The sequence below is a fragment of the Festucalex cinctus genome, chromosome 11, assembly GCF_051991245.1.
Source record: "Festucalex cinctus isolate MCC-2025b chromosome 11, RoL_Fcin_1.0, whole genome shotgun sequence".
Taxonomy (NCBI): Eukaryota; Metazoa; Chordata; class Actinopteri; order Syngnathiformes; family Syngnathidae; genus Festucalex; species Festucalex cinctus.
The window spans coordinates 28,671,558-28,697,475 of NC_135421.1; the positions used below are offsets into that span (position 1 = coordinate 28,671,558).

At 40.6% G+C, this 25,918-nt stretch overlaps 1 protein-coding gene and 1 long non-coding RNA gene across 7 annotated transcripts; one reads left to right on the plus strand and one right to left on the minus strand.

Moving 5' to 3' along the window:
• The first annotated feature begins 815 nt into the window (after positions 1-815).
• Positions 816-25,568, plus strand: gsk3ba (glycogen synthase kinase 3 beta, genome duplicate a). 6 transcript variants are annotated; one of them, XM_077537736.1, is made up of 11 exons: positions 816-1,657; positions 6,343-6,536; positions 9,074-9,157; positions 12,679-12,789; positions 13,385-13,515; positions 13,610-13,716; positions 13,807-13,904; positions 13,985-14,092; positions 19,725-19,938; positions 20,065-20,163; positions 21,157-25,568. In XM_077537736.1, exons 1-11 carry the CDS (start codon positions 1,570-1,572, stop codon positions 21,225-21,227), a joined length of 1,305 nt encoding a protein of 434 aa, XP_077393862.1. In that variant the 5' UTR covers positions 816-1,569; the 3' UTR covers positions 21,228-25,568. The 6 variants fall into 6 exon arrangements, with proteins under 6 accessions (XP_077393862.1, XP_077393864.1, XP_077393863.1 ...); XM_077537738.1 differs by having other exon boundaries at positions 817-1,657; positions 19,752-19,938; XM_077537737.1 differs by having other exon boundaries at positions 817-1,657; positions 13,985-14,080.
• On the minus strand, positions 9,541-10,653 carry LOC144031040 (uncharacterized). The gene is made up of 3 exons (XR_013287415.1): positions 10,569-10,653; positions 10,323-10,466; positions 9,541-9,690 (listed from the first exon to the last, which is right to left on the minus strand). It is a non-coding gene; the product is annotated as an uncharacterized LOC144031040 (long non-coding RNA).
• Positions 25,569-25,918: the final 350 nt, after the last annotated feature.

A 25,918-nucleotide genomic window follows, 5' to 3' on the forward strand; every position in this document is an offset into this window, starting at 1 on the left:
TTCTGTACCAATATTCTATATTTGATTAAAATCTAAAGTAGATTGTGTCTAATGGGGGAAAAATGTTTTTGTTTATCCAATATTAAAAAATAAATAAAATGTAATTTTACTACTGAAGTTTTAATACTGTGATTTCACAATATTCCCCGCCCACTGTCATCATACTTTCGGAATACATGGATTGAGTCAACATGGATGCAATCTCACAAACAAAATAACGCTGGATGTTTTATTTCAACCGTTGTTGGGATGCTAAGAATAGCCTACATGATGCATCCAAAATTTTAGGAACCCCCCTTTGCAAACTGTAGGATGTACCTAATGAAGTGTCCTGTGAGTGTACGGTAAAGTAATTTAGAACAGTCTAGCATTGTTTTTATTTACTAAAATCCTCATTGAGTAAAGCGTCCTGATGACGCATACCCAAGTTTTGTGCTTTACGACACTACAACAACAGTGAAGGAAAGAACCGTCTTGAACTGACACAGCAACAGTGCTCAAGCTGAATTCTTCTGGTACCCCGTGACAGCTGGCGGCTGTCAATGACGACACTTAAACACCGGATCTTTATTGGTCCATAAAGCCATCAATCACGGCCGAGGCTCCGCCCATCATATCTGTGGCGGCTTTGGGGGGGGAAGCCTTTGAAGTCCTGTGGGCGGTGCAAAGCAAATTATGCCATGTGGTGTTCCGGAACGGCGTTCTGATTGGTGTACTGAATTCCCAGTTGACGCCTACTACTGGAAGAATAGCCCTCCGTGATTGGTTGAACCCGCCATCCAATTCGCCATTTGCGCGTTCACGGCTTCCCGTATTCTCCATTTGGGTTTACATGAGCAGCCTGGGAATGACATGTTCCTCAACGCCTGTACGCAAACGGCGTAACTAACGTGCGTAGTGACAAAGACGGCAAGCCCGAGACCTATGGGGAAGGAATAAAAAAAGAAATCCAGTATCGTCGCTCTCCACAGTCCAACAGTGTTCTATTTGGAAGCCGTACCTGGAATTAACGTCGGTTGAGGCTGAGATTTTGTCTGACGGTGTATCTTGCTAACACTGAAGACGTTTTTGGAGTAAAGTAGACGGCTTGCCGCTGGACGTTCTGTAAGGCTCGGTCGGCTACGGCGAGGGAGCCGCCATGGCAGTCGGTTCACTGAGGCTCCACATCGGAATATGAAGAGGAACTGGACGGGCCACAAAACGCCGCATTTAGCCTACATGCTAACGTTAGCATCTTTGTGAAACCCACCCTGGATTCGGAGCTAATTTTTGGTTTTAAAACGCACCCGCGAAGGAGGCCCAATTCATGACCACGTTAGTAGGAGACGTTTCTTCCTAAAGGGCCCCCTTGACAGAAAGATTCCAAGGAGGGGGAGAATGCACAGATTTGGACAGAAAGGTTTAGTTTATTAGACGAGCGTCTCCTGTCTGTCTCCCCCCTTGTGCAACTCATTCACTGTCGTCCCCTACCCAGTTTTTTTTTTTTTTTTTTTTTGGATGAAAAGCTCCAGAGATCGCATCAGCGGCTAAAAACAAGTTCTCAGAGAACCGCCTGCGAGCGATTTGAACATGTCGGGTCGGCCCAGGACCACATCCTTCGCGGAGAGCTGCAAGCCGGTACCGCAGCCGTCCGCCTTCGGCAGCATGAAAGTCAGCAGTAAGTGGTCTTCTACACACCGCCTGCACCGCACCGCGCCGGGCCCGGTCGTTTGGGGCTCCACCCAAGCAACCGAACCCCCCACCCTCCCTCCCTCCCTCTAAGCATTGCCCCCCGCCCTCCCCCCCAGCCTACCGGAATGTTAGCCGCCGATTAGCTTAGCTCGGATCCCGCGTGAGGTGCTCCCTCACTCGGACCACAGCGTGACAGCTGGGCCCGTCCTCGGCCTTGAGGTGGAAAGCGAGCCTCGGTTCGGTTCCGTGGTGATGATGATGATTACGGTAGTATGGATCATTTAAGAAGATGAGTCATAGCCGGGTTGCCACATATGCTGTGCGCGTGTTAACAGCAGGCAGGGCCAGGAGCAGGCAGGCGATTACGCAACTGTCACGGCGGAAGGTGCGCCCATAAAATGACTGCACAGGCTGGAGTAATCCAAGAAAAGAGATTTCTCCTTAACACGTGTTTTTACTTGAAAGCAAGTGATGTTTTATCGGTGTCAATTCTGCTGCAATGACAATGGCAGTTTATGGAATATCCAGGCCTCCCTGTTGCATTCAGGCGAATCATGTTCTATATGAGGGGTGGGGGAGCCTTTCAACTATCAGGGGCCCATTCAGTCATGCATCCAAAAATATACACCACTTATATGTCATGAGCGGTGTGAGCAGCATGGTGGCCCACTGCCTTACATTTTTGGGTTGAAGGATACAAATGTTGGCCACTACGGCTTCCTCCAACATCATATTAAGCTCATTGAAGAGTCCAAATTGTCCATATTTGTGAATGTCTGTTACCTGTGATTTCCTGGGAGTCCATCTCACCTGTGACAAAATAAAAGAAGATATTCACGTAATATTATGTATTATGCTCAGTATTTTTAGTATGTGGAAGTCTGTCAACTAGCTGGTGTAATTTGGTCACATTGGTGTTATTTAATACCAGCTCGGGAATCTTCAGGCCTCCCTGCTGCATTCAGGCGAATCATATTCTATATCAGGGTTGGGGAACCTCTCTGCTAATATTGTCCTGTACCCAAAATTGTACACGATTGATATGTCGTGACTCGTGAACATTTGCGAGTTAAAAGTTTTTAGCAAGGCAGCACGGTGACCTACTGTAATAAATAGCCAGTCTGCATCACAGTTATGAGATTTGGGGTTTGAATCTTGGCCATCTTGAGTGAAGTGGCTCCTTGAGCTTGTATCAATTTTCTCCAGTTACTTCGGCTTCCTCCACTTTCTAAAAGCAAACACGTTAGGTTCATTGAGGAGGATGCTACATGAGTGTGGATGGTTGCAGTCCTCGGTGCACCCGCCTCTCTCCCAAAGCCAACTGGGGTTGACTCCAGCTCACCTGCAATCCTAATAAGGGCAAACGCAAGAGAAAATGCATGAATGTATTGGAGGTTTTTAGTAACAGCTTTTATCGAATAGTAGTAGGGCTACTTATGGCATTATAAACTGTAGGTGTCATGGCCTGTGCCAGAGTTCATGACCTGTTATGTGTCTGTTTTGGTATTGATGTAACTCCATCCGGTTTCAACTAGTTTGGCTATATGATGTTTGGTCTTTGTGATGTCAGGAATCTTTTATGCTATATGATGTTTATTGATGTCAGGAACTATCTGTACTTACTGGGTTAACAGCCAATCAGGGAACTCCATGTCAGTACTGGTAAATCACATGTCTGGCCACAACCAATGAGGTTGATTCACTGTCTATTTAAGGGTCTGAGAATTGTGTGCGTTTTGCCGGATTATTGTTCAACTGTCGGGTGTAACTGAGTCTCGAGAAAATCTTATTTGTGTCTGCATTCTGGGATCCTACCTCTCAGCATACAACTGTAGGTTCCACACCGCTTTTACCTCACATATGTGCACATTTACGTCAATGCTCCATATGCTATGTATGCCCTGCCATGATCTCTTTTCTTATTAAGGTTGAACCATTTACGTCACGTTTATTTGGGGTGATAATACTTTGACTTACAAGTGACCCGACGTACCTGTTTTTCGAGGTACGAGGAGTTGGCCAGCTGATTTAAAAAGAAATAATTGTCTTGATTTTTGCAAAAATTTGAGTTGGGAGACTGTTGAGGGATGCTGATCTAGATGTCTGTTAGTGGGGTGAGGCCGGGGCTTTGGCTCTTCACACACGCTAAAGCTAATCATTCTCCGTGTGCCAGATATTGTTATCTGTGTGCTTCATAAGCTACAATGGTTAGTCTTGTCAATAGGTCAGCTGTTGTTGTTGTTTTTTTTTTTTACTGTTGATGTAAAGAAGGACTTTGTCCTAATTGTCATTCAGCCACTTAATAGCCTGCTTGGACTAAACATGATGCTTTATCAAAAGCTTTGAGCATTATTTAAACTACCCAAATCCACCTTGAATGGATCAATAACGTCACTTTATTGATAATTAGGCACCTAGCATGAATAGGTAGCTAAAATAGCCAAACCAGCCCTGACTCTAAACAGGGTAGGTTGTTTACAATATGAATTGCTTGGAAATTCTTGTATGGCGGCAATAACACATTACAAAAGGTTATAATTTGGTTGCTTACAGATTTATGTAGTCAATCCACTGGACTGACTGGCGTCCAGTGAATGTTCCTGTCGGAAATAATGGAAAGTGAATCAATCGGTTGCAGTGTGATATCATAATCCTTTCATTAACATTGAATAATTTTAGCATTTATTAACAGATGAGAGATGATGGCAAAAGCAATGAACCAACAAGACAGTTGCGGCTAGCTAGTTAGCTGCTAGTGCTAACGGCTAAACTTAGCAGTCGAAACATCAGTATCCATTTGGTTGTTGCTATTTCTTTTCCTCACTCTTAAGGCATTGTGAGATTTTCTCAAGTCAGTTTTGGTTCCATGGTTTTGTGGGACAAGAAATGAAGTCAAAATGAACAAGCTAGGCTACTGCCATAACATTCATTTGACTCTCATTAGGTTTGCGTGACTGTACCTAATCAAGTGTCTGCTGAGTCTTCACTCACTGTCCAATTATTTAGTTATGCACATGTGCAATTTGCTTAAATTAGTACAGCAGAAATAACTTTCTGGCTGAAGTTGATTAGTTTGAATTTAAAAAATAATGGCATATGTAATTGTAGAGTAGCGATGATCTAATGGTTACCATTTAGGTTTGATTACTGAGCTTATAATCAATAGCTACCATCTCTCTGACATCTGTTCACTTTTACAGACCTGGAGGAATAGCCTGACCGTACGGCGGATGAAATTACAAGTTGTGTTGAGCAGTGGCTCTATGAATTGACTTAATTAGTGTCGGCCCATTACTATACTATGCCGAGTGAGTCCTTTACATATGATACAACATATTTATTTTTATTTTTTTTATTTTTTTTTTAAACATATGGGTTTTACCAACGACACACACTACATTCAGACTATGTTGTTATGTGGCACAAGAAGGCAAAAAATATATCTGTCTATCATTAGTGAAAAGTGTTATGTCATTGTCGTATGATGCAGGACTGGACCTCCATTGTAGATTCGTAACCAAACTCAAGGACCAAAATGTGAAACTCTTTAATCAGTCACATAGAATGTTTCCTGTTTAACACAATCTATTCCAGGACACTGATTGGTCCCTAAATTTTTATCACAATTTTTTTTCTTCAATCTTGATTATCGTTATCCTCAACTCTTAACTTCCTATTTGATATGTACTGTGTACATAATATATTACGATGTGACATATACACCACGAGCGCCATATGTTGACACGCCCATGTTTGCTTATAAGGTTTTGTTTTTGCCGGGGGGGTGGAGACAGCTGACCAAGAACAATGAGCTGACTTGTTTCACATTTCAAAGCTGCTCCGCTTCTATCCCTCATCTTTCTTCATCGCTTCCTTTACATCCCCTCCTCACTTCTCTTTTGCAAGTGATGGGAACAAAATGAGGCACTTACTCGCTTTGATTCCTAACCAAACGAAAGCACAAGACCAGAATGACTTTCTGGAACATTTACGAATTGTAGAGGATGAGCAGTATTTTGCAGTGTTCCTGATGTTGCGATATGGCGGCTGTGTTGTCGAGACATCACACATTTTCTGTGCGCTCTGAACCTCACTGACAGGCATAATTAGAAATCATTTTCAACTCAGTTTCCCGACCAAAAACTGACATTTCCTTTTGTTATCCCGATTGCTCCCATTGATGCTTTTTGTTGTGAGAAATCCCTGTGCGAAAGTGTGCGTGCGAACAGACTTCTCACAGTTTGAGGAAGTGCAGAGGCGGCCTGGAAAGGCCCTGCTGAGTTATGTAGGCTGAATCGTATTCTGTTCTCTCGGGTCAGTGATACTACAATAGTTTAATAGCTTCGTGCAAGCAGACAACCAAAACTTGCTACCTGTCCTCCAGAATCATCATCAATCATGTCGTCTTATTTATTTATTATTTTTTTTCCTCTTCATGGCAACCCTTCTAGAGGGTGAGGGACCATAAAACTGTAAAGTATTGCCAAGGTGGAAAGTTGGATAAGATGTTCACCCTACCCATAATTCACTGTCAATTAGTTTGAAAACCTTCGCCACAGCTGACAACCACAGAAAATCATGTCTTTCTCCTTCTGAGGTTTCACTTGTTCATCTCAGCTGCAGTTCCATGTCCTCTCTGACTGACTCTCTTTCTTTCTGGTTTTCTCTCAGGGGATAAAGATGGCAGCAAGGTAACAACAGTGATGGCCACTCCGGGCCAAGGACCAGACCGGCCACAGGAGGTTAGCTACACAGACACGAAGGTCATCGGCAACGGTTCGTTCGGCGTCGTCTACCAGGCCAAGCTGTGCGACTCCGGAGAGTTGGTGGCTATCAAGAAGGTGCTGCAGGACAAGAGGTTTAAGGTAAATCATGTTTCAACCCTTTGTGTCATTTTATATAGCCAGCGAAAGATTTTTCAATTTCTCCTTTACTTTTTAGTCTTCAAAGATGATAACCCAATTGGCTGTGCAACATGAAAAATGACTTACCTTAACTAGAATTCTGCGTCATTTCATGGCCAAAGGTATAATCCTAATCGGTTACTGCGCCTTTTGGTATTGTAAATCCTTGTTGTGGTGTAAGGAAGCTGCATGCTAAACTTGCGATACGCCGCACATTAGTTGCCTTTACTACTACTACTACTTCTAATACTGCTACTGCTACTTCTTCCATTTCCAGCACAGGGATGAGTCGAAAGTCCTCTATGAAGTGGTTGATTAGAAAATGAGGTGCCAAATTAGGTGTCTACAGATTAGTCAATTCGTAGCCACAAACGTTGATGCGGAGTAGTGTGTAGTTGATTAGTCTGCTCAAATCTGAATATATAGAGTGTTTCCTATTTAAGCTTTTCCAATGTAAACTTTGTAGTTGTCTCTTAAACTGAACACGTGAGTGTCAGACACTACAAGTTGTTTTTGTGCTCTGCAAGCGGACCAAACTAAATACTCCACAAGTTTTAACTTTCCAACACAACAGGTGCTAGCCAGTGCTGCGCAATTATATGATGTCACTATATGGCATGTCATGTTTTTTGTTTTATTTTTGGCACCAGCATCTGTCGCAATTTGCAAAATATCCGTTTGCTTGTTTGTGTCTGCGAATGGTTAGCCTGTGAAGCCAGCGATTAGCTCTTCATTATTTTTCTTCTTTATTTTGAAATCTCTTGCCTCTATTTTCGAACGCTTACATGCTCAGCCCAGTGGTTCTTGCTTATAAAGGCGAATGAGCTTTAAGTCTCCTCACATGACTTCCAGCAACTTGCAAGTGTTGTTTTTTTTCCCCCCACCCTAATTCATTTTCTTCTGCCTGCTTATTTTTTTTGTCTTATCACAGATCCTTATCTACATTTGATTTATTTATATTTTTGTCTAAATCTGCACTTTTTACTTTTAACAATAGAGTTGATTCTGTGTAAGGGTATCGGCGCGTTAATTGAGAGATGGGTCTCCTGATGCATTATGGGACTGGGCTTCCTCTGCACCCATATGAAGCGATCACATTTCAGTCTACTGGAAAATGGATGCTCGCAATGGAACCAGCACTTGCGCACTCTTGTACACACATGCAGAACATTGCAAAAGGTTACATCTGCTTTCTTGTATCACAAATCCAACCAAAAAGTAAAAAAACAACAACGGTGTGCTATTCAAAAGCCTACTTGGTTTAATCCTATAGATTATAGAACGAAGATGATCTTCATTGTTCACTAATACCCTACACCTTCAAATTTAAATCTTTTACACTTAATTCTTATATTTTTAATTAAACATAGTGTAACCTGGAACATGATAAATGATAAATGTAACAGCGGTGTCCTGAGCACAACAAAATTCAGCCATAACTGTTTGGTGCTGATGCAAGCTAATAGCTGTTAGCTGCTACTGATAATCTCAGGAGTGTAACATGAGAGAAAATATCTACTGGTATTGTAAATGTAATTACGTTGTGAAAATCAATGCAGTGTTATCAAATGAGGTTATAATACAAGAGCGAAATATGAACGTTTTAGCTGTCTCTAATTACTGCCTTCTTTATAATGAAAATTTGGTGATAGCTTGGGACCATAGATTTATTTATTATTCCGATTTGAATGAAACTGTTGCCATGCACTCTCACACCCTCTTTATAGAGTTTTTCTTGTCGCAGAGAAATTTTGAACATATTTGTGCAGTTGTTAGTTTGCTACTGACCAGCCTGTCTGCTCCTCCTCCTCCACTCAGTTCACATAGACACATCATAAGATGAGGATGTTTCCTGTAGAGCACAATGGTTTGTGACCTACATGCATCGATGTCACATTTTGGTGTACACGAAAGGCAGAGGAAGGAACCATTTTCCTTTAGGGTGAATTCGATTTTAGGGATAAGATGCAGTGCTGGCTCCTCAGATGATAATGTGCGCTTTAGTGAAGGAAGACACTTTCTTTATCTACCGTACAAAATGCTGGCAACAGGCGCCGTTTAATACGCTGTCAGCGTAATTAAGTCGTTTTGTTAGTGTTCTTAATTAGCGGTTGAACTTGATTTCAAGGACAGCGTTGTGTTGTTGACGTCAGTGGCATCAGCTTGCAAGTCAGCGGTTACAAGGCGACATGCTGCCAAGAACGACTTCAAAATAGAAGTGTATCAAAGAACTAATGTTAGTGTATTACTGCATTTGGAAAGATTTGATTTTGAAGTTGGCCTCGTCACGCTGACTGCGTGCTCTGGCTAACGACTAGTTTTGCGTACGATGTACACGCCTACAATTCTTTCAAGCGAGGTACATAATATTAATAAACAACATACATGTCTAACGCATTTAGTTACAGGTAAATGTATATAAATCTTATTTGGAGGACTTTATTTATTTATTTATTTATGCATTCATTCATTCATTCATTTATATATTTATTTTTCAGAACCGTGAGCTGCAGATTATGAGGAAATTGGACCACTGCAACATCGTCCGACTGCGCTACTTCTTCTATTCCAGTGGAGACAAGGTGAGTTGCTGCACCATTAAAGGCTGTCTTGTGCCTTTAGCGGTCCCTGCATCAGGCACAGCTGCACACGTTTTTATACAAGAACAGTAGCAAAAGTGTGTCTGTCGTAGATCATCCATCCAGAGTCTTTCTCAGATGACTTGGGGCGTGAGGCGGGGTCCAGTCTGGATAGATAGATCTTTTTTTTTTTTTTTTTGCTTATAGGGTTATTTACAGTAGCAGCTACTGTGCCCTCACTGTTTTTTTGCTGTGGATTTTTTCTACAATAGTTTATTATTATTGTGCAAGGTAACAGTTGCATAGAACTGGCAAGACGGGGCTCTAGACTGGGACGAGTTTGGTGGCGCAGGTGCCCTTATTTCACAATCGTGAAACTGGGGGGGGGGGAATCAGAAGTTGAGCGTGTGCAATCAAGCCGCTGGAAGGGGAAAAAAAAAAAAAAAAGTTTCCTCCACTCACAAAGCTTCATCAGCAGACGTTCATATCACAGTCGCACAAGTTGTGAGGTCTCATTGGCTGTGGTCCAAATATTCCTGTAAAAAAAATGTAACACTCTTTTGAGTCATTTAATGAATAATATTACTAGGCCATAAATATAAAACAATCAAATAAAAAAATTAAATACAGCAGTCCCTAAGTATGCCTCCTTGTACCACAAGACAGTGTAATGATACGCCACTGCCATTTCATTGGAAAACTTGTAATCCAAGGCCCCATGGGAATTAATCATGAGCATTGCCGTTTGTGGCTGAGCAAAACCCGTCTCCTCCATGTTTTGCCAAAGGAGGAGAAGTGGACCAATCTTGATTACGCATTAGAGAACTCACACTGGCCAAATGTACTGGACTTTAGTTGTCAAATGGGCTAAAGCACAGTTTGAATGGCCTAGTTTGTGTTGTCCATACGAGGTGACGATGTAATTTGTTCATCTAGTGCACGTCTCAGCAGGTGTGTGAAACCAGCTGTGTAGGCTAGTCAGCACTTGGCATGAAGGGAAGTCCCTGTCCGTTGCTCGACTCCGTTTCCGTTGCGTGTCAGTGGTCCCCCGGAGACGACGAGGCGAGCCGGCGTCACTGGCAAGCTGTGCATCGGCCAAATATAGATCTACACGCACATGGAAGTTTTACCGTGACTGTGCAGTTAGGAATGCTTCCTTGCTACATACCTAACCGAGCCAAAAGATGGCGGCTGGGGGTTTCAAAGAGGATACAGTGCGTGGGCCGTGGGCCCCTAGAGGCGGCTGGACCAGGGCGGGGGTCTGTTAATTATAGACCTTCCCTCCATGCTGTTACACCATGTGTGCGTTGACCTGGTAAGCACAGTTAATTTTTAGGACAGGCTCGCACTTATTTTTACAGTTTCGAATACACTTTTTACTGTACATGGGCATAAGAAGTGAGCAGTTACTCACGTACTACATTCTGTACTGATAGCGTAGACTTCCACTGCGTGGGTACTGGGGCCTCATACCCAATAGTTAAAAGCACCGTTTTGAGCACGGTGAGTTTTTGAGTGGGATTGTTTGCCGACATGTTGATGGATCAGCGGCGGATAGGCACGTGACGTGCTGAAGCGGGCAGGAGATAAGATAAGAACAGTACAAGTTTGTATAACAGTCCATGCTGGGTGCAGCTGCGCGCCAAGCAACCACTACTACTTGCTGCTACCAGTGTTGCTACAGTACTAGTTTATATATGAAATTGGGTTCACATAAGTCTTTTAAAATGCTGCTTTCAATATTATTTTGAGTTCCTGGAGTGACTCAAGCAGGTTTGACCAGGTGACCTGACGACCATTACTCCCTCCGCTATTAGTAAACAATCTTGGGAATACTTGGAAGTGTTTGAATTGGACCTTGGAAAAGACATATGAACCCTGAAACCCTGTGCGATCACATGTTTAGGTGGTCTTATATAACCAATGCCAGGCAGACTGGCTAGACACCATTGCTTTTACCCTTTCAAAGACTTAACTAGTCTTGGGCTTTTAAGTGTGATATTGATTAATTATTGGCATAATTATTTATATGTAGGGTTTTATTAATGCCGCCCAGAAGTCACATTAATTGCTACAGTGTGGATGTAGTGAAATAGTTCTCAAAGCGGAATCTGAATCTGGGGTGTACCAAATCATCATCAAGTTTTTTTGTGTGTTGTCTATTTTCCCTGCTGTGACGCATATATCAAATTGTGCCACTTGGGAGACAAAATGGAGATTGCCACATGGCATCATCATACTCTGTAAATCCAGAAGAAACCAGAAAGTTACATTTAAAAGCATCCCTGTTTTTACTACTGTGTAATGTAGCGCATCCATTTCACACAGCGTCACATGGTAACACTTTAATGATGGACAACTGAGCCCGTTGTTCAGGTGTATGAGTAGCGACGCCAGCAAATTGGAGCCTGAATTTAGCAGAGGCGGGCTATAACCTATTGAGATCCAGTCACGGAAGTGGCTTTGTAGCCAGGCAGGAAGTGAGTCATTGCTGTTACTAGGATAAAAATATAGCTTGAGTGGCAATAGCGGGAGGTAGGGTCGAAGAGGTTAGATGTATTCATTATGTCAGGGTTTGACCTCATAATGTATTAAAAACTAATCATTATTTTAACAAAGCAACAAATAAAGCAAAGTGAATTGTGTGCAAATGTCATTTAGCATGAAAAAAACATCCATAAAGATGTCAAGCGTAAAACGCATTCAACATCAATTTGATTTTTTTTCTCCTTTTCACAAACTCGAAGCACGATTTAGGAATGATGATAACAACCCATCATTCACTTTTTCTCTCTCTCGTAGTGGCAAATGTTATCAATGGGTGTCTACAACACACACCCACAGAGTGCAGTGGGGTGACTCCAGAGTAATGTTCAGGCGAAGCCACCAGAGGGCTGAAAGCTGTTTGGCAAACGATGCTCATCGTTGCTGTATGGTCCGTTTCGTGCTCTGCGTTTCTATCTTTTTGGCTGACTGCGAGAGAATCCCAGCCGGCATCCCCCATTGCATTTCTAGTCGTCTTTGCAGAAGCTGGATTCTTCACAGCGTACTGATGACAGTTTAGCTTAGATTACAGAATTAAACGGGTGGTTTGTAAGACTTGATGCAGGCCAAAATCCATTCAGTAGCAAAGGGAAAAGGAAGTAGTCCCCAAATAATAGCGCAGCCCCTGCGTCCCTACCCGGGTCAGCATGCTCCAGAATAGAACATGCGAAACCCCGCCCTCCTCCATGGAGGAAATGATGTCAGTGTCTGCGGCCTCTTCTGGAGTACAGGACATTGTGACGCATGCGTGTGCGTTTCCTGCCCTCTGGGGTGAAATCCTACACAATGAACCCCCAGTTCCACTTGAGGGGAAAAACCTCATTTATGTTGTGCACTCAAGAAGCGCCATTCATCAAAATGAGACATCTCATGATGAGCCCTAGAGAGGGAAAGGAAACACGGATGCATTAAATAGCATATTGAGTGCTGCTCAATGACGTATATGTGCTTTACACTGATTTACTTTCTTATCTTTACAGAAAGATGAAGTGTACTTGAACCTGGTTCTGGATTATGTTCCTGAGACGGTCTACAGAGTGGCCAGACATTACAGCCGAGCCAAGCAGACTCTGCCCATGGTCTATGTCAAGGTACGCCATGTGATGTCTCAATACTACTGCAGCGGGTTGTGTGTTTTTTGTTTTGTTTTTGAAACAATTTTATGTGATATTGCCTATCAAAATATGTTTGAAAAAAAGCCTTCAAATTAGAGGATGACCATTTGCAGAAACTATTTATCATAAATGATACCCAAAAATAGTCATTGAATTGCCGTCTAATTTCAATGTGTTGAATTTTTGGGAGCTTAGCGAGCCACTTGATGCTGTTAAAGATTCATTTCATATGATGGAAAACAAACGTCACACTAATATAGTAACACAGTCAATCTGTAGACGAGTCACCTTGACAAAGGAGAAATTGAGCAGTCAAATCACTTTTTCATTTACATTTTTCAATGGAAATTTGCCATCATTTTAAGAATAATATTTTTGTTAACGTAGCTGTTGGTCACATACAAAGAATACTTCTGCCTTAATACAATTCTTTTTACCTAACATGAGAGGAAAAATAACGGTAGCTTGTTCCACAAATTAACTTCAGTCTTCACAAGAATACTCAAGATTAAAACAAATATTTCACTGAATAAATATCAACTCCCAATAATGCGTGCGTTTCTGTTTGCAGCTGTACATGTACCAGCTCTTCAGAAGTCTGGCCTACATCCATTCGTTCGGGATCTGCCATCGGGACATCAAGCCTCAGAACTTGCTCCTGGATCCCGAGACGGCTGTGCTGAAACTCTGCGACTTTGGCAGGTGGGAGGGACGCTGTCCTCATCTGACCATGAGACCCTCACAATGGGCAGAATAAATAACACAGTGGTCCATTTTTTTTGTTTTGACCGTTTAGTGCCAAGCAGCTCGTCCGCGGCGAGCCCAACGTGTCCTACATCTGCTCTCGCTACTATCGAGCACCCGAGCTCATCTTCGGGGCCACTGATTACACCTCCAGTATAGGTGAGCTTGAGGCCTCATGTTTTAATTGTTACGCTTCTTTTTTTCTTTTCTTTTTTTTCTCCTTAAAACGGAATTTGACCTTCTCTTCAGATGTGTGGTCAGCAGGCTGCGTGTTAGCAGAGCTGTTGCTAGGACAACCAATCTTCCCCGGTGACAGCGGAGTGGATCAATTGGTTGAAATTATCAAGGTGATGCAACCACAAATAGACAAATGTTGCCATCCACCAGTCCCGTTCCCGTCACTGAGGATTTCGTCTGTTGCTTCCAGGTTCTCGGCACTCCAACCCGAGAGCAGATCCGAGAAATGAACCCCAACTACACAGAGTTCAAATTCCCCCAGATCAAGGCCCATCCTTGGACTAAGGTGAGTCAACAGGTACAGGAGCCCTTTTTTATTCTCTTAATATACCACTTCATGCATGTGTGTTGTCATCATTATCAATATGGGGCGGCTTCATTTTACTAGCTACTGTTCAACTAATACTCAGGTGTGACTTGTATATTTTGAAAGTAGAGCTCGGAAGATAATCAGTCCAATCAATCCACTTTATTTCTATAGAACATTTTATAAACAAGTGTTTCCAAACTGCTGTACAATGAGATCCGCACACTATCATACAAATACAATCTAGTAAAAAAACAACTATATATGACCAAGCGTAGCCGTAACCGGAGGGGAAATAAGCCACGCTCTCCCGGAGCCCGTCCACCGCAAGGCTGTCAGCGGCTTCCGTGCTCGCCGTCAGCAGCCGGATCCGCTGTGACTAAGGCTACCCCCGCCGTGACCGAGGCTGCCGTAACTACTCGGGGAACGCGACCGGTGAGTCCCACGTCCATGGCTCGTGTCACAGCAGCTCCGACCACTCTCATCATCGGAGATTCGATCGTGAGGAACTTGAGAGCGGAATCCACCATCACGCGCTGTTACCCTGGTGCCAGAGTTCGTAATATTTTAGAGCGGTTTCCTAGCATGTTGGCTAAATTTCCTTATGTTCGGAACATCGTAATACATGTTGGAGCCAACGACACTTCTCTCCGTCAGTCCGAACTTCTAAAGCAAGATTTTATTGATTTGTTGGAAGCCATTAAAGACTGTGGGAAACATGTTTTTATTTCGGGTCCGATTCCTACTCTGGGCCGAGGAAGCGAGCGCTTTAGCCGACTTTTGAGCCTCCATTCTTGGCTACAGTCTGAATGCTGTTTTTATAATATGTCTTTTATTGATAATTTTAATTTGTTTTGGGAGCGGGCATCTTATTTTAGAAATGATGGTATTCACCCCTCAATACTCGGTGCTCGGAAATTAGCCGAGAACATTGTTTATTCGTTACATGTGTTTCGTCAATGACTAACTGCCCCCTCGGTGTCTGAAGTTCTGTATCCAATTCCTACAATTAGTACAGTCACTACAGTTAGAATGCATACAGATAACAGTTTCCCAATTTCTACTATCACAGGCAGACGATTTCCCCCCACACACAAACAAAACATTTTTAACATTAATAATCTTTTATATGTTAACAATTCTTTTAATTGTGACTATGAGCGCACATTCGGCACAAACATTAAATTGGCTGTGCTGAATGTGCGCTCTCTTTTAAACAAAACTTTTATTATAAATGACCTGATCTTAGACAACAACCTAGAAGGTATTCTTCTATCAGAGACATGGCTCGGCACAGATGCCCCAGTTGTTCTCACCGAGGCTTGCCCATCCAATTTTAACTTTTTATTTTCTAACAGGGATGGTAAACGTGGAGGTGGGACTGCATCAATTTTTAAAGTCACTTTAGCTTCAAGGGAAGTTATTTTTAATACTTATCTATCATTTGAGTATCATGCTTTTGTTTGTAGCAATCCTCCTATTCTCTGTGTTTTAGTTTATAGACCTCCCCATCATTCTACTTCTTTTATTAGTGAGTTTTCAGAGTTCCTATCGATTTTACTTACTACTTATAATCGAATTTTAGTAACTGGCGATTTTAATGTCCACGTTGATAATATCTCGGACCCATTGTCCAGAGAATTTTTAAACCTTTTAAACTGTCTTGATTTTAAACAGCATGTCACACAGCCGACTCACAACAGAGGACACACTTTGGACTTGGTCATAACCTATGGCCTGTCCATTGGTGTGTCCTCTGTTGTTGACCTGGCTGTGTCTGACCACTATTGTGTATTTTTTAACATCGCCAGTTTTAATCATCAGGATGCCCCGGTGAGAACAGTGAGGAAACGCTACCTAACTTCTGAGGTGGCTGCAAATTTTATTGAGAATCTTAAGAGAATCCCTGCAGACTTTCTACCTGCTTCATGTGATTTTATTGTTGATAATTTTAATAAGAACTTAAGAACAACTTTGGATGAAGTAGCTCCACTTTTAACCAAAACTATAAAATTAAAGACTATTCCCCCGTGGAGAAATGACGAGATTAAAAAATTAAAACGAAAATGCAGGTGTGCTGAAAGGAGGTGGAGAAAAACTAAACTTTCAATACATTATGAAATTTTACGTGAACAACTTAAATCCTACAATAAAACAGTCAAACAGGCAAGAATATCTTATTTCTCAAATTTAATCGCAGTTCATTCAAAAGATCCTAAATTTCTTTTCTCCACTTTCGATCTTTTAACCAATCCTGATTTTAAAAAGCCATCACAGACTCCATCAAACACTCTCTGTGATGGCTTTGCAGACCACTTCAGAAGTAAAATTGATGGCATTAGGTCCAGTCTTTTAGTTGATCAAAATATAATTTTTAATAAATATGGACAGTCACTTTTACCTGAGGAAACACTGGAAAGTTTTACCCTGGTTGATGCAAGGACACTTGGTCGAGTTTTCTCCCAGGTCAACCCAACAACCTGCCTTTTAGATCCGATTCCCACATCACTTTTTAAGACATTTTATGGATTTTTTGAGGAACAGATTTTAACTATAGTCAATTGCTCTCTTCAGACGGGTGTTTTTCCTGCCGCCTTTAAAACGGCGGTGGTGAAGCCCCTTCTGAAGAAAAGCAATTTGGACCCCAGCAGTTTTAATAGTTATCGACCTATATCCAACTTACCCTTTTTAAGTAAGATTTTAGAAAAAATTGTTTTTATTCAATTGAATTCATTTTTAGATACAAATAATATTTTAGAGAAATATCAGTCTGGTTTTAGGATGAACCACAGTACCGAGACTGCCCTTTTAAAGATTTTAAATGATATCAGGTGTAATGAAGATATGAAAAAGCTTACAGTCTTGGTGCTACTGGATTTAAGTGCTGCCTTTGATACAGTAGATCACCACACTTTATTAAACAGACTTAGAAGCCTGGTGGGCATCTCTGGTACAGTTTTTAACTGGTTTTATTCCTATCTCACACACCGATATTTCTTTGTAAGTATGGATACATGTTCCTCTGAAACCCATGAAATTAAATGTGGGGTTCCCCAAGGCTCAATCTTAGGCCCATTACTTTTTAATCTTTATATGCTTCCCCTTGGGGAAGTCATCAGGAGACACGGCGTCAACTTCCACAGTTACGCTGATGATACACAGCTGTATATCGCCGTGTCACCTGATGACATGGGGCCTATTGATACCCTTTTAAATTGTATTTTAGATATTAAGTCATGGATGGCAGAAAATTTCCTGCAGCTCAACCAGGACAAAACAGAGGTTTTAGTCATCGGTCCTGAAGGTCAGAGAGAGAAACTTTTACCTAAACTACAAGATTTTAAACCCACGCAATGTGTAAAGAATTTGGGCGTCCTTTTTGACTCTGAGCTAACTTTTAATCCTCATATTAAAAATGTAGCCAAGATCGGTTTTTACCATCTTAAGAATATTGCCAGAGTCCGCCCGTTTCTCTCACAGGCCAACACGGAGGTGCTGATGCATGCTTTTATTTCTTGTCGTTTAGATTATTGTAATTCCCTGCTCTCTGGTCTTCCCAAAAAGAATATTTCAGTCCTACAGCTCCTTCAGAACTCAGCTGCACGTGTGCTGACGGGGACCGGAGGGCGGGAGCACATTACACCAGTTTTAAAATCGCTGCATTGGCTCCCCGTGCGTTTCAGGATTGATTTTAAGGTGCTTTTATTAGTTTTTAAATGTCTTAACGGTCTTGGCCCATCTTATTTATCTGACTTGCTTTTACCCTATTACCCCTCGCGGCCTCTGAGGTCTTCTGGCAGCGGCCTTTTAACTATTCCAAAGGTGAGGACCAAGACACATGGTGAAGCTGCCTTTAGCCACTATGGTCCTCACCTATGGAATGGCATGCCAGAGAGCATCAGGTCTGCAGAGAATATTTATGTTTTTAAGAGGAGGCTTAAGACTTACTTTTTTAGTTTGGCATTTGATTGACCTTTTTTATTTTTATTTTATTTTATTTTATTTTACTTATTATTATTTTTACTTTTTTATCCCCTTTTATTTATTTAACTTTTAATCTATATTGTCCTGTAGCTTTGTTTTTATTTATTTATTTTTTCTATCGTGTTTAACCGTTTTCTTTTAGTGTTTAAATGTTTTTATTTGGTAGTTATAAAATTTTTAGCTCCAGTGTTTTCTCATGGGGGAGCCTCCACAGTGAGAGGGATGCTTGGTCTTCATCCATCTCACTGTGGATGAACTCCTCCTGGGTGCCTTTCCTTACAGGGTACATCTGTGCCCAGCCATGTTGTGGTTTTCATGTGTTTGTTGGGTTTTGGGTGTGTCTGTGGGTACGATCATGGGGATGGGGGGGCTTTTTCTTTCTTTTATTTTATTGCATTATGGATGTCCAGCACTTTGAGTTGCATTTTAAATGTATGAAAGGTGCTATATAAATAAAGTTGATTGATTGATTGATTGATATATATATATATATATAGGACTGTCTCAGAAAATGAGAATATTGTGATAAAGTTCTTTATTTTCTGTAATGTAATCAATAAAAAAAAAAAAGTCATACATTCTGGATTCATTACAAATCAACTGAAATATTGCAAGCCTTTTATTATTTTAATATTGCTGATAATGGCTTACATCCTAAGAAAACTGAAGTATCCTATCTCAAAATATTTTTTATATTTTCTCAGACCAAGTAAACTAAATGCCATTATCAGCAATATTAAAATAATAAAAGGCTTGCAATATTTCAGTTGATTTGTAATAAATCCAGAATGTATGGCATTTTTTGCTTATTTAATTGCATTACAGAAAAAAAAGGACTTTATCACAATATTCTAATTTTCTGGGACAGTCCTGTAAAAGAAAAAAAAAATCCATAAAATACAATAAGTAAATAGTTAACTCACTATTAATCACAAATTTTATATCTGTTCTAAATTTACATTGAAATATATTTTTGAAGTTTTCATACTCTTGTTAGCATAAAAGTGCAAAAAAAAAAGTAAACTAAATTAGTCATTGATACAGTAATTTCATAAAATTGAGTTAGAATTCAAAAAGATATACGGTACTGTAAAGAAACAAGTGATATTGATTTGTTTTGATGTAATATTTCTGCCACTAGATGGCAGAATTGCATTTGTAAGATGTTGGTGACAGCTCAGTGCATTTTTTTTTTCATATTAAGAGCGATCTAATCTTTTAATTGAAGTAACTTGTGAAATTCTGCACATTTTAAAATTGTAAAATACAACTTGACCCCATTCTCCACAAATATATGCATTATTATTTCATTGATTACTGTTAAATTTTGCCTGCTGCGTTGCGACTGGAATGGGCGGTCATTAATCGCGCGATTTAAAAAAAAAATAAATAAATAAATTAAAAAAAAAAAATAGTAGTGTTAAATGAACTTTTGTATTGGGTTTAAAATTGAAATCCATCTGAGCGGTTTTTCGTCTGTTTTTCCACGTATATCACAGGAGGGAAGCGGCGTACTACTCGATCGCAGCCCTCGTTCGTCTGCTGCCTCATATTGCCTTGTCATGCTTGTGCTTGTGTCCATGAAACAGAAATATGCCGTTGTGTGTTTTTGACTTGTGTGTGTGTGATCACTGTACAGACGTCTGTGTGTGCGATGGGTGTGCAGGTGTTCCGGCCGCGGACGCCCCCCGAGGCCATCGCCCTGTGCTCGCGCCTGCTGGAGTACACGCCCACCGCGCGCCTCACGCCCCTCGAGGCCTGCGCGCACTCTTTCTTCGACGAGCTGCGCGACCCCAACGTCAAGCTGCCCAACGGTCGCGAGAAGCCCTCACTCTTCAATTTCACCACCCAAGGTTGATATTTTAGTCACTTTTTTTTTTCTTTTCTTTTTTTTACAATCTGCACTTAATACAGTAGCAACAAAATGTTTTTATTTCATAATTGTGAACAAGGACCCGTTTGCTCTATCTTCTCTTCAGAGTTGTCCAGTAATCCGTCTTTGGCCTCCATTCTCATCCCCGCCCATGCTCGCAGTCAGACCACCGCCTCCACTCCAACCAATGCCTCCGCCACCACAGGTAACATCCACGCTGCCCTCCAGCTGTTTAACTCATTCGCTCGCATTTTCACATTTCGCAATCCCCTTCACTCTCGGCCTTTTTACTAGATTTTGACTGATTTACAAGGCCCACAGAATGTTTTGTTCTATAAAAATGTGCTATAAAAACATGGAACCTACCAAAAGAAAGATTAAAGTCTCTTCTTTCGTTAGGAAACAAAGTATATTTCTGCCTCTGTTTTGCAGCAATTAGCATTAGAATATAGCTAAGTTTCATCATTATTCACAAATCTATTTAGAATTATGAGTAATTTTTCCCCCAACATGGCCCTGGTTGATCTCCTTTACTCTGCTGCCACCTGCTGGCCATTTGTGTAATAACTACCATTTCTGCAAACATTCTTTGCAGTTGAGAGGCTGCATCAAAGCCTGTATGCTCTAGCATAAAAAAAATTAAAAACAAACAAACAAAAAAACGTGTAAATACGTCATTGGGACACTTTAAACAATTAAAATAGAACGTATTTATACGTTTTTGGGAGCAAATGAGTCAATTGCTTTTAAAACTTAAAGTGGATCTAAATGTAAGATATTAAAACTTTGTTGTATTTTACATTTTTCGTCTTTATCTGATCATTTTTCTTTCATTTTTTTAAATCAACAAATTTTGTTGTAAAAATTTGTTAAAATTATTTAATCTACTTGCTTAATACGTCAGCAATTTTTAGATCAGATTTTTGTAGTCTTTAGAACATAGGAAATGTGATTGGGGGGGGGGGCACCTTTTTTTTTTTTTTTTTTTTTTTTTTTTAAAACAGTACTAATAGTTTATTACTGAATTGCACAGATACAGTACAGGTAGCGTTTTTCTCTACTAACAACCTTTGACCTATACTACTAGCTAATAAAACTGAACCCCAAACTATGAAGTATTCCTGAAAATGTTGCTCCCATGCCCCCGGCGCCCTGTTTGATGATTTCACATGCCAACATGGCCACCTTGCGTCCACAGACGGCAGCAGCACAGAGCGAGTCCCCAACACCACCAGCGCCTCGGCTTCCGCCTCCAACGCCACTTCCTGAGCGCCACCGCCAACTTCCTCCCACCCCCCCCCCCCCCGTCGTCATCCCGGCCAGCACAAGAGGCTACACAACCACAAACGCAAATCTGCCTTTTACTGAACCCCCTTCACAAGCCCCTCCCACATCCAGCCGTCAGCTGTCGCTTAGTTGGCCCTTTGGATGGGGCGGCGGCCCACGGAAAACAGGTGTGTGAACTTTGTCGTACACACAAAGCTCGTCTGCTCGTGTTTTCAAGGACGATTGTAGTATTTAAAAAAAAAAAGAAATAAAAATCTGAAGCTGCCCCACTCAGGCGACCCCTTCACATTGCCCCATTTGATGGCATTCTCACCTCCCCAAATCTTCTTCATACTTTTGCCCCTATATAGTGCATGGTTAGGGGGGTGGGGCTGCCGGGGTCGGGTGGGGTGCAGGCAAGGCATGAGGCTCGTGTAAGCGCACACACGCGCGCACACACACACACACACGCACACACGTGCACGTACACGCCGACACAGTCATGGATGCATGTGCAAAGAAGCAAATCCAGATGGAAATTTCTTTTCCTTTATCTACGGCTTGTTTTAAAAATGCTTAGCAAGCCGTTTTACTCAACGTTGTTTTAGAAATATTTTTCTACCCTCCTCGGGCAATTATTTTTTTTGTTTTTGTTTTTTTGCGTCGGATGTGACATGTTTATCTGGTCCTGTGTGCTTGTATAATATATATACATACAAAAAAAAAAATTGCATTACATACACAATTTATATATTACTTTTCCTTATGTATAAAAGTATATATAGATCTATGTATATTAACTACAAAGGTTCAGAAGTCTGTTAATGGGTGAGCTCATATCCATCACAAGCGGCGGCAATATTTGCTGCTCACGACAAAATAGCATTTTTTTTTTCTTGCTTGTTTTGCTGGAATGTGCTCAAATTTCAGCATCATCTTTTCCCATTTTGTCATCTTTTATTGCAGTTGTGGTTTATGGTGGCAAACCTGCCATGATGCTATCAAAAACAAACAAACATTTTCACTTTCATGAAAAATTAGAAAATCTCAAATGTCCCTTTTTGGTCAAACGGAAACAACAGCTGATTGTAAAACCCAAAATGGCCGCCGATGTGACAACATCAAATGGATGCTGATTGGTCAAACGCAAATGGCGGCTTGTACGTAAAACAAAAACGACTCCCAATGGGGACAAAGTGAAATCGGACCAATTTGAAAATGGGTTTCTTAAAAGAAAAACTAAACTGCCTCCTGATTGGACGAAAGAAGATTCCCCACCCCTTTTCCATGGAGTCCTTTTTAACCACTAAGTTGCCCCCACAGCGTCGTACTGCTTTTGCTAGATCCATCAAAGCATCTTTAACGCGTGTAACACTCACGACACACAAAAAATGAAGAAAAAAAAAAAAAGAAGCTGAAATTGTACATACAATATAAATGCTCCTCACCAAAAGTCATTTTTACGTTTTTTCTTTTTGTGTTATGTACATATTTTGCAGACCCATGTACTGTTAAAATAAAAAAAAACGCAGCAGAATCAGGGCAAATGTTGAGCGGTTGATGGATATTTTCGATGATCTTTATCCAGCCATATGTCCAATGTTGACCTGTACAGTACAGTCGATCTTCTTGTAATGACAATTAGTCATGTATAGTGTAACTATAGTTTGGAGTGCCTTTGCTTTCATACACCTTCGCCTTGTCGTTGCCATCCCTCCAGTAATCGTGACTCGCCCCCCTTTTTCCCTTTGGTGCTGTTGAACCCAACCGCCATGCGCACACGCACACACATTTAATTGTAATATACAGATTGTTGATTGACTGTTAATAGTAAGGATAGTTTCCTTTTAAGTGTTTAGGTGATTATAGTTTGATCCGGGGCACGCGCACAAGCAGGCAGCACCGCAGTAGTCCACACGCGGACCTCAAATGAAGGAGAAAAAAAAAGACACTGTACATATTATGAAAATGCAGTACAGTATTACGAAGGAGTACGAGGGCCACACCAATAGCAGAAGAAAGAAAAAAAAAAATCTTAACTCTTTGACTGCCAAAAACGTTTAATCACGATTAATAAAATCACAATGTATGCCGCCATAAACGTTAAATGACGTCAACTACGTTTTTTTTATTTGTATTTTTTTAAATCAATGGGCAGTGAAACATCTTAAGTGCAGGGTTGCCTGGTCAATGGGTTGTGAAAACACTCACTAACTATGGCCACCAGATGGCAGCATTGTATCTCTTCAATGGGCTGCCCGTGTGTCAAATTACAATGAAAGATGACGAAATCTGATGAAATAGAACGTTTTTAAGGATGACGTTTTGATAACGTGGCAGTAAAAGAGTTAATTGAAGTCAAGTTTATTTATATAGCTCACACGATGGTTGACAAATAGTTGACAAATATTAACCACACCCCCTGATTGAACCACAAGAGGGTAAGGAAAAAAAAAAGGAAAACAAATAAGAAAAGTTGAGAAGGGACCACAAATGTGGTAATGCCCTTTGCAGGATGACCAGGCTGCAACGGATGCCGAATGGGCAACAATTTCCATAGTTTGTCATACGAAACGATAACTAGAAAGTGCAAAAGTCCATTTAAGTCAGAGAAAAAAAGTGTTGGAAAGTGGAAGAAAGTGATTGAATTGCAAAACAAGTAAGTTGAAATGTTGCCAGGAGAAAGTTTTAATGTTACAAGAAAAATGTTCAAATATAATTGATTGAGGACTAAGTGTAAGAAAAAAAAAACAAATATTTGGAGGTGAATTAAGTTGCAATTTACTGGAGTAGAGTTGAAATCTATTTTTTAAAAAGTCATATTTTGACAAAAGTGAAGATATATTACGAAAATAAAAATTGAAGATGAAACATCAGATAAAAGTGACAACTTTTGATGATGTCAGCATTTCAGTTTCACAAAGAAAAATGAAATTAAACCTTGGAACATTCTTGTCTTTTATTACAAACAATTCTCATAAAATGACAATTAAAAAAAAAGATTTGTCATAAACAACAGTAATAAAAAGGAAAATTCCAACTTTACTCTTGTAAATTAGATTCCGACTTTTAGTTTTGACATGACAACTTTTTCCCCTCATATTTCAAACTTTTCTTATTGCATTACCATTTTTTCCATGCATCATTATGCCTTAAATCCCATATTCCACATTTATTGTAATAACATTACACCTTTGTATCTTCTTGTAATATGAACTTTTTCCCCCCAAAAAGTGACTTATTTCTCATAGTGTGATAACAAGTAAAAGGTTGTATCATTGCGCCTTTTATCCTCGTATCATCACAGCTTCTCATAATTTATGATTTTTTTTTCTCTCTCCAAACAGAATGTTTTTCTTGTATTGCAAGAAATCCTCGTTTCATTGCGACTTCAACTTGTTGTAACATTACTATGTAATTCTTGAATATTACAACATTACGGCATTAATCTCGTATCTTTGCAAATTTTTACTCACAAATTTGTTTTTGTATCAATAAGACTTTTGTTTGTTTGTACACCGTTGTAACATTACACTTTAATTATCTGAATATTTCAACTCGGTTGCTGTAACATTGCGACTATTACGACTGTTTATGTGCAATACTTTATTGTTATGTCATTCTCTCAAACTTTTATTTTCATAGGATTACAAATGTAGCCACTTAATTCTCTATTTTTTATTAGCGTCTTCTTGTAACATTACAAATTTTGGCATGGAAATTTCCTGGTTTTTTTGTTTGTTTGTTTTTTTTGTTCCCCCCTCCCTCTAATTGTGGCCCTAAAAGTCCTTTTGTGTTGGTTGTTGTAAGGTAATAACGTGGATTTGTTTTCTCTTTGTCCAACATATTTGGGAAGGTTAGTCAGTAGCACCTAAAAAGGGTTCGAGTCATGCCACATCATCTCTCCCGCCTCTTGCTTGCTGTAATTTTGCATCCACAAACATGTTGCAGCCTTCCACAAGTACCACTTCCCTTCTCCTTAAACACCCACTTCAATAAAAACACCACAAAGGTTGCCAAAAAAAAGAAAGAAAAAAAAGTGGAGATGCTCGTGTTCTATGGTAGCGTAGCACAATGTGCTAACCGGGTTTAAGAAAAGAGAATTGCTGAAAAGACTATATATAAAAACAAAACGAAAAAAAAAAAATCCCGTATAACAGTACAACTACTTGAATGACTCTGTGACTGAACATTTTTATTTCATTTGTTTGTTTTCTTTTGTTCTGTGAAGTTATGCTAAATGTGCGCCTCTGTAAATATTCCCTCTGCGTGCTCTGAGGAATAGTTCCCCGGTACTGTAATTTGCATTAAATAAAGAGTAGGATAGCCTGGAAATGAACACAATTTGTCTTTTTTTGTCTTTATTCAACGAACAAGCATCGTTCGTTTCCTAAACGGGTCGAAATGACGGTAGGCACCAAAAGCATCATACAAAATCATCATAAGCTTTCATGTTCATCCTGAAAACCTTTTTGGGAGCAGAGGTATGAATTGTGGGTAAAATGTTTGACTTGAACAATTCCTCTTGAGGTTTGATTTGGTTTTACAATGACCCCGGCTGGCCATCTACGTGACCCGCGACCATGGGAGGAACTCGTTCAGGATCTGCCGGGCGACCACATCGGAAGGGCGAGTTACCTGCGGTGGGGTGCCCATTGTGGAGAAACGACCGGAATGTCAAGGTGGCCATCTTG

What these genes read in the sequence shown, in the direction of transcription:
- gsk3ba (XM_077537736.1), top strand. Translation starts at nt 1,570, where the DNA reads ATGTCGGGTCGGCCCAGGACCACATCCTTCGCGGAGAGCTGCAAGCCG. An exon ending in TGCCCATGGTCTATGTCAAG is followed by an intron (nt 12,790 to 13,384) that starts GTACGCCATGTG and finishes TTCTGTTTGCAG; the next exon opens with CTGTACATGTACCAGCTCTT. An exon ending in CTTCAATTTCACCACCCAAG is followed by an intron (nt 19,939 to 20,064) that starts GTTGATATTTTA and finishes TCTTCTCTTCAG; the next exon opens with AGTTGTCCAGTAATCCGTCT.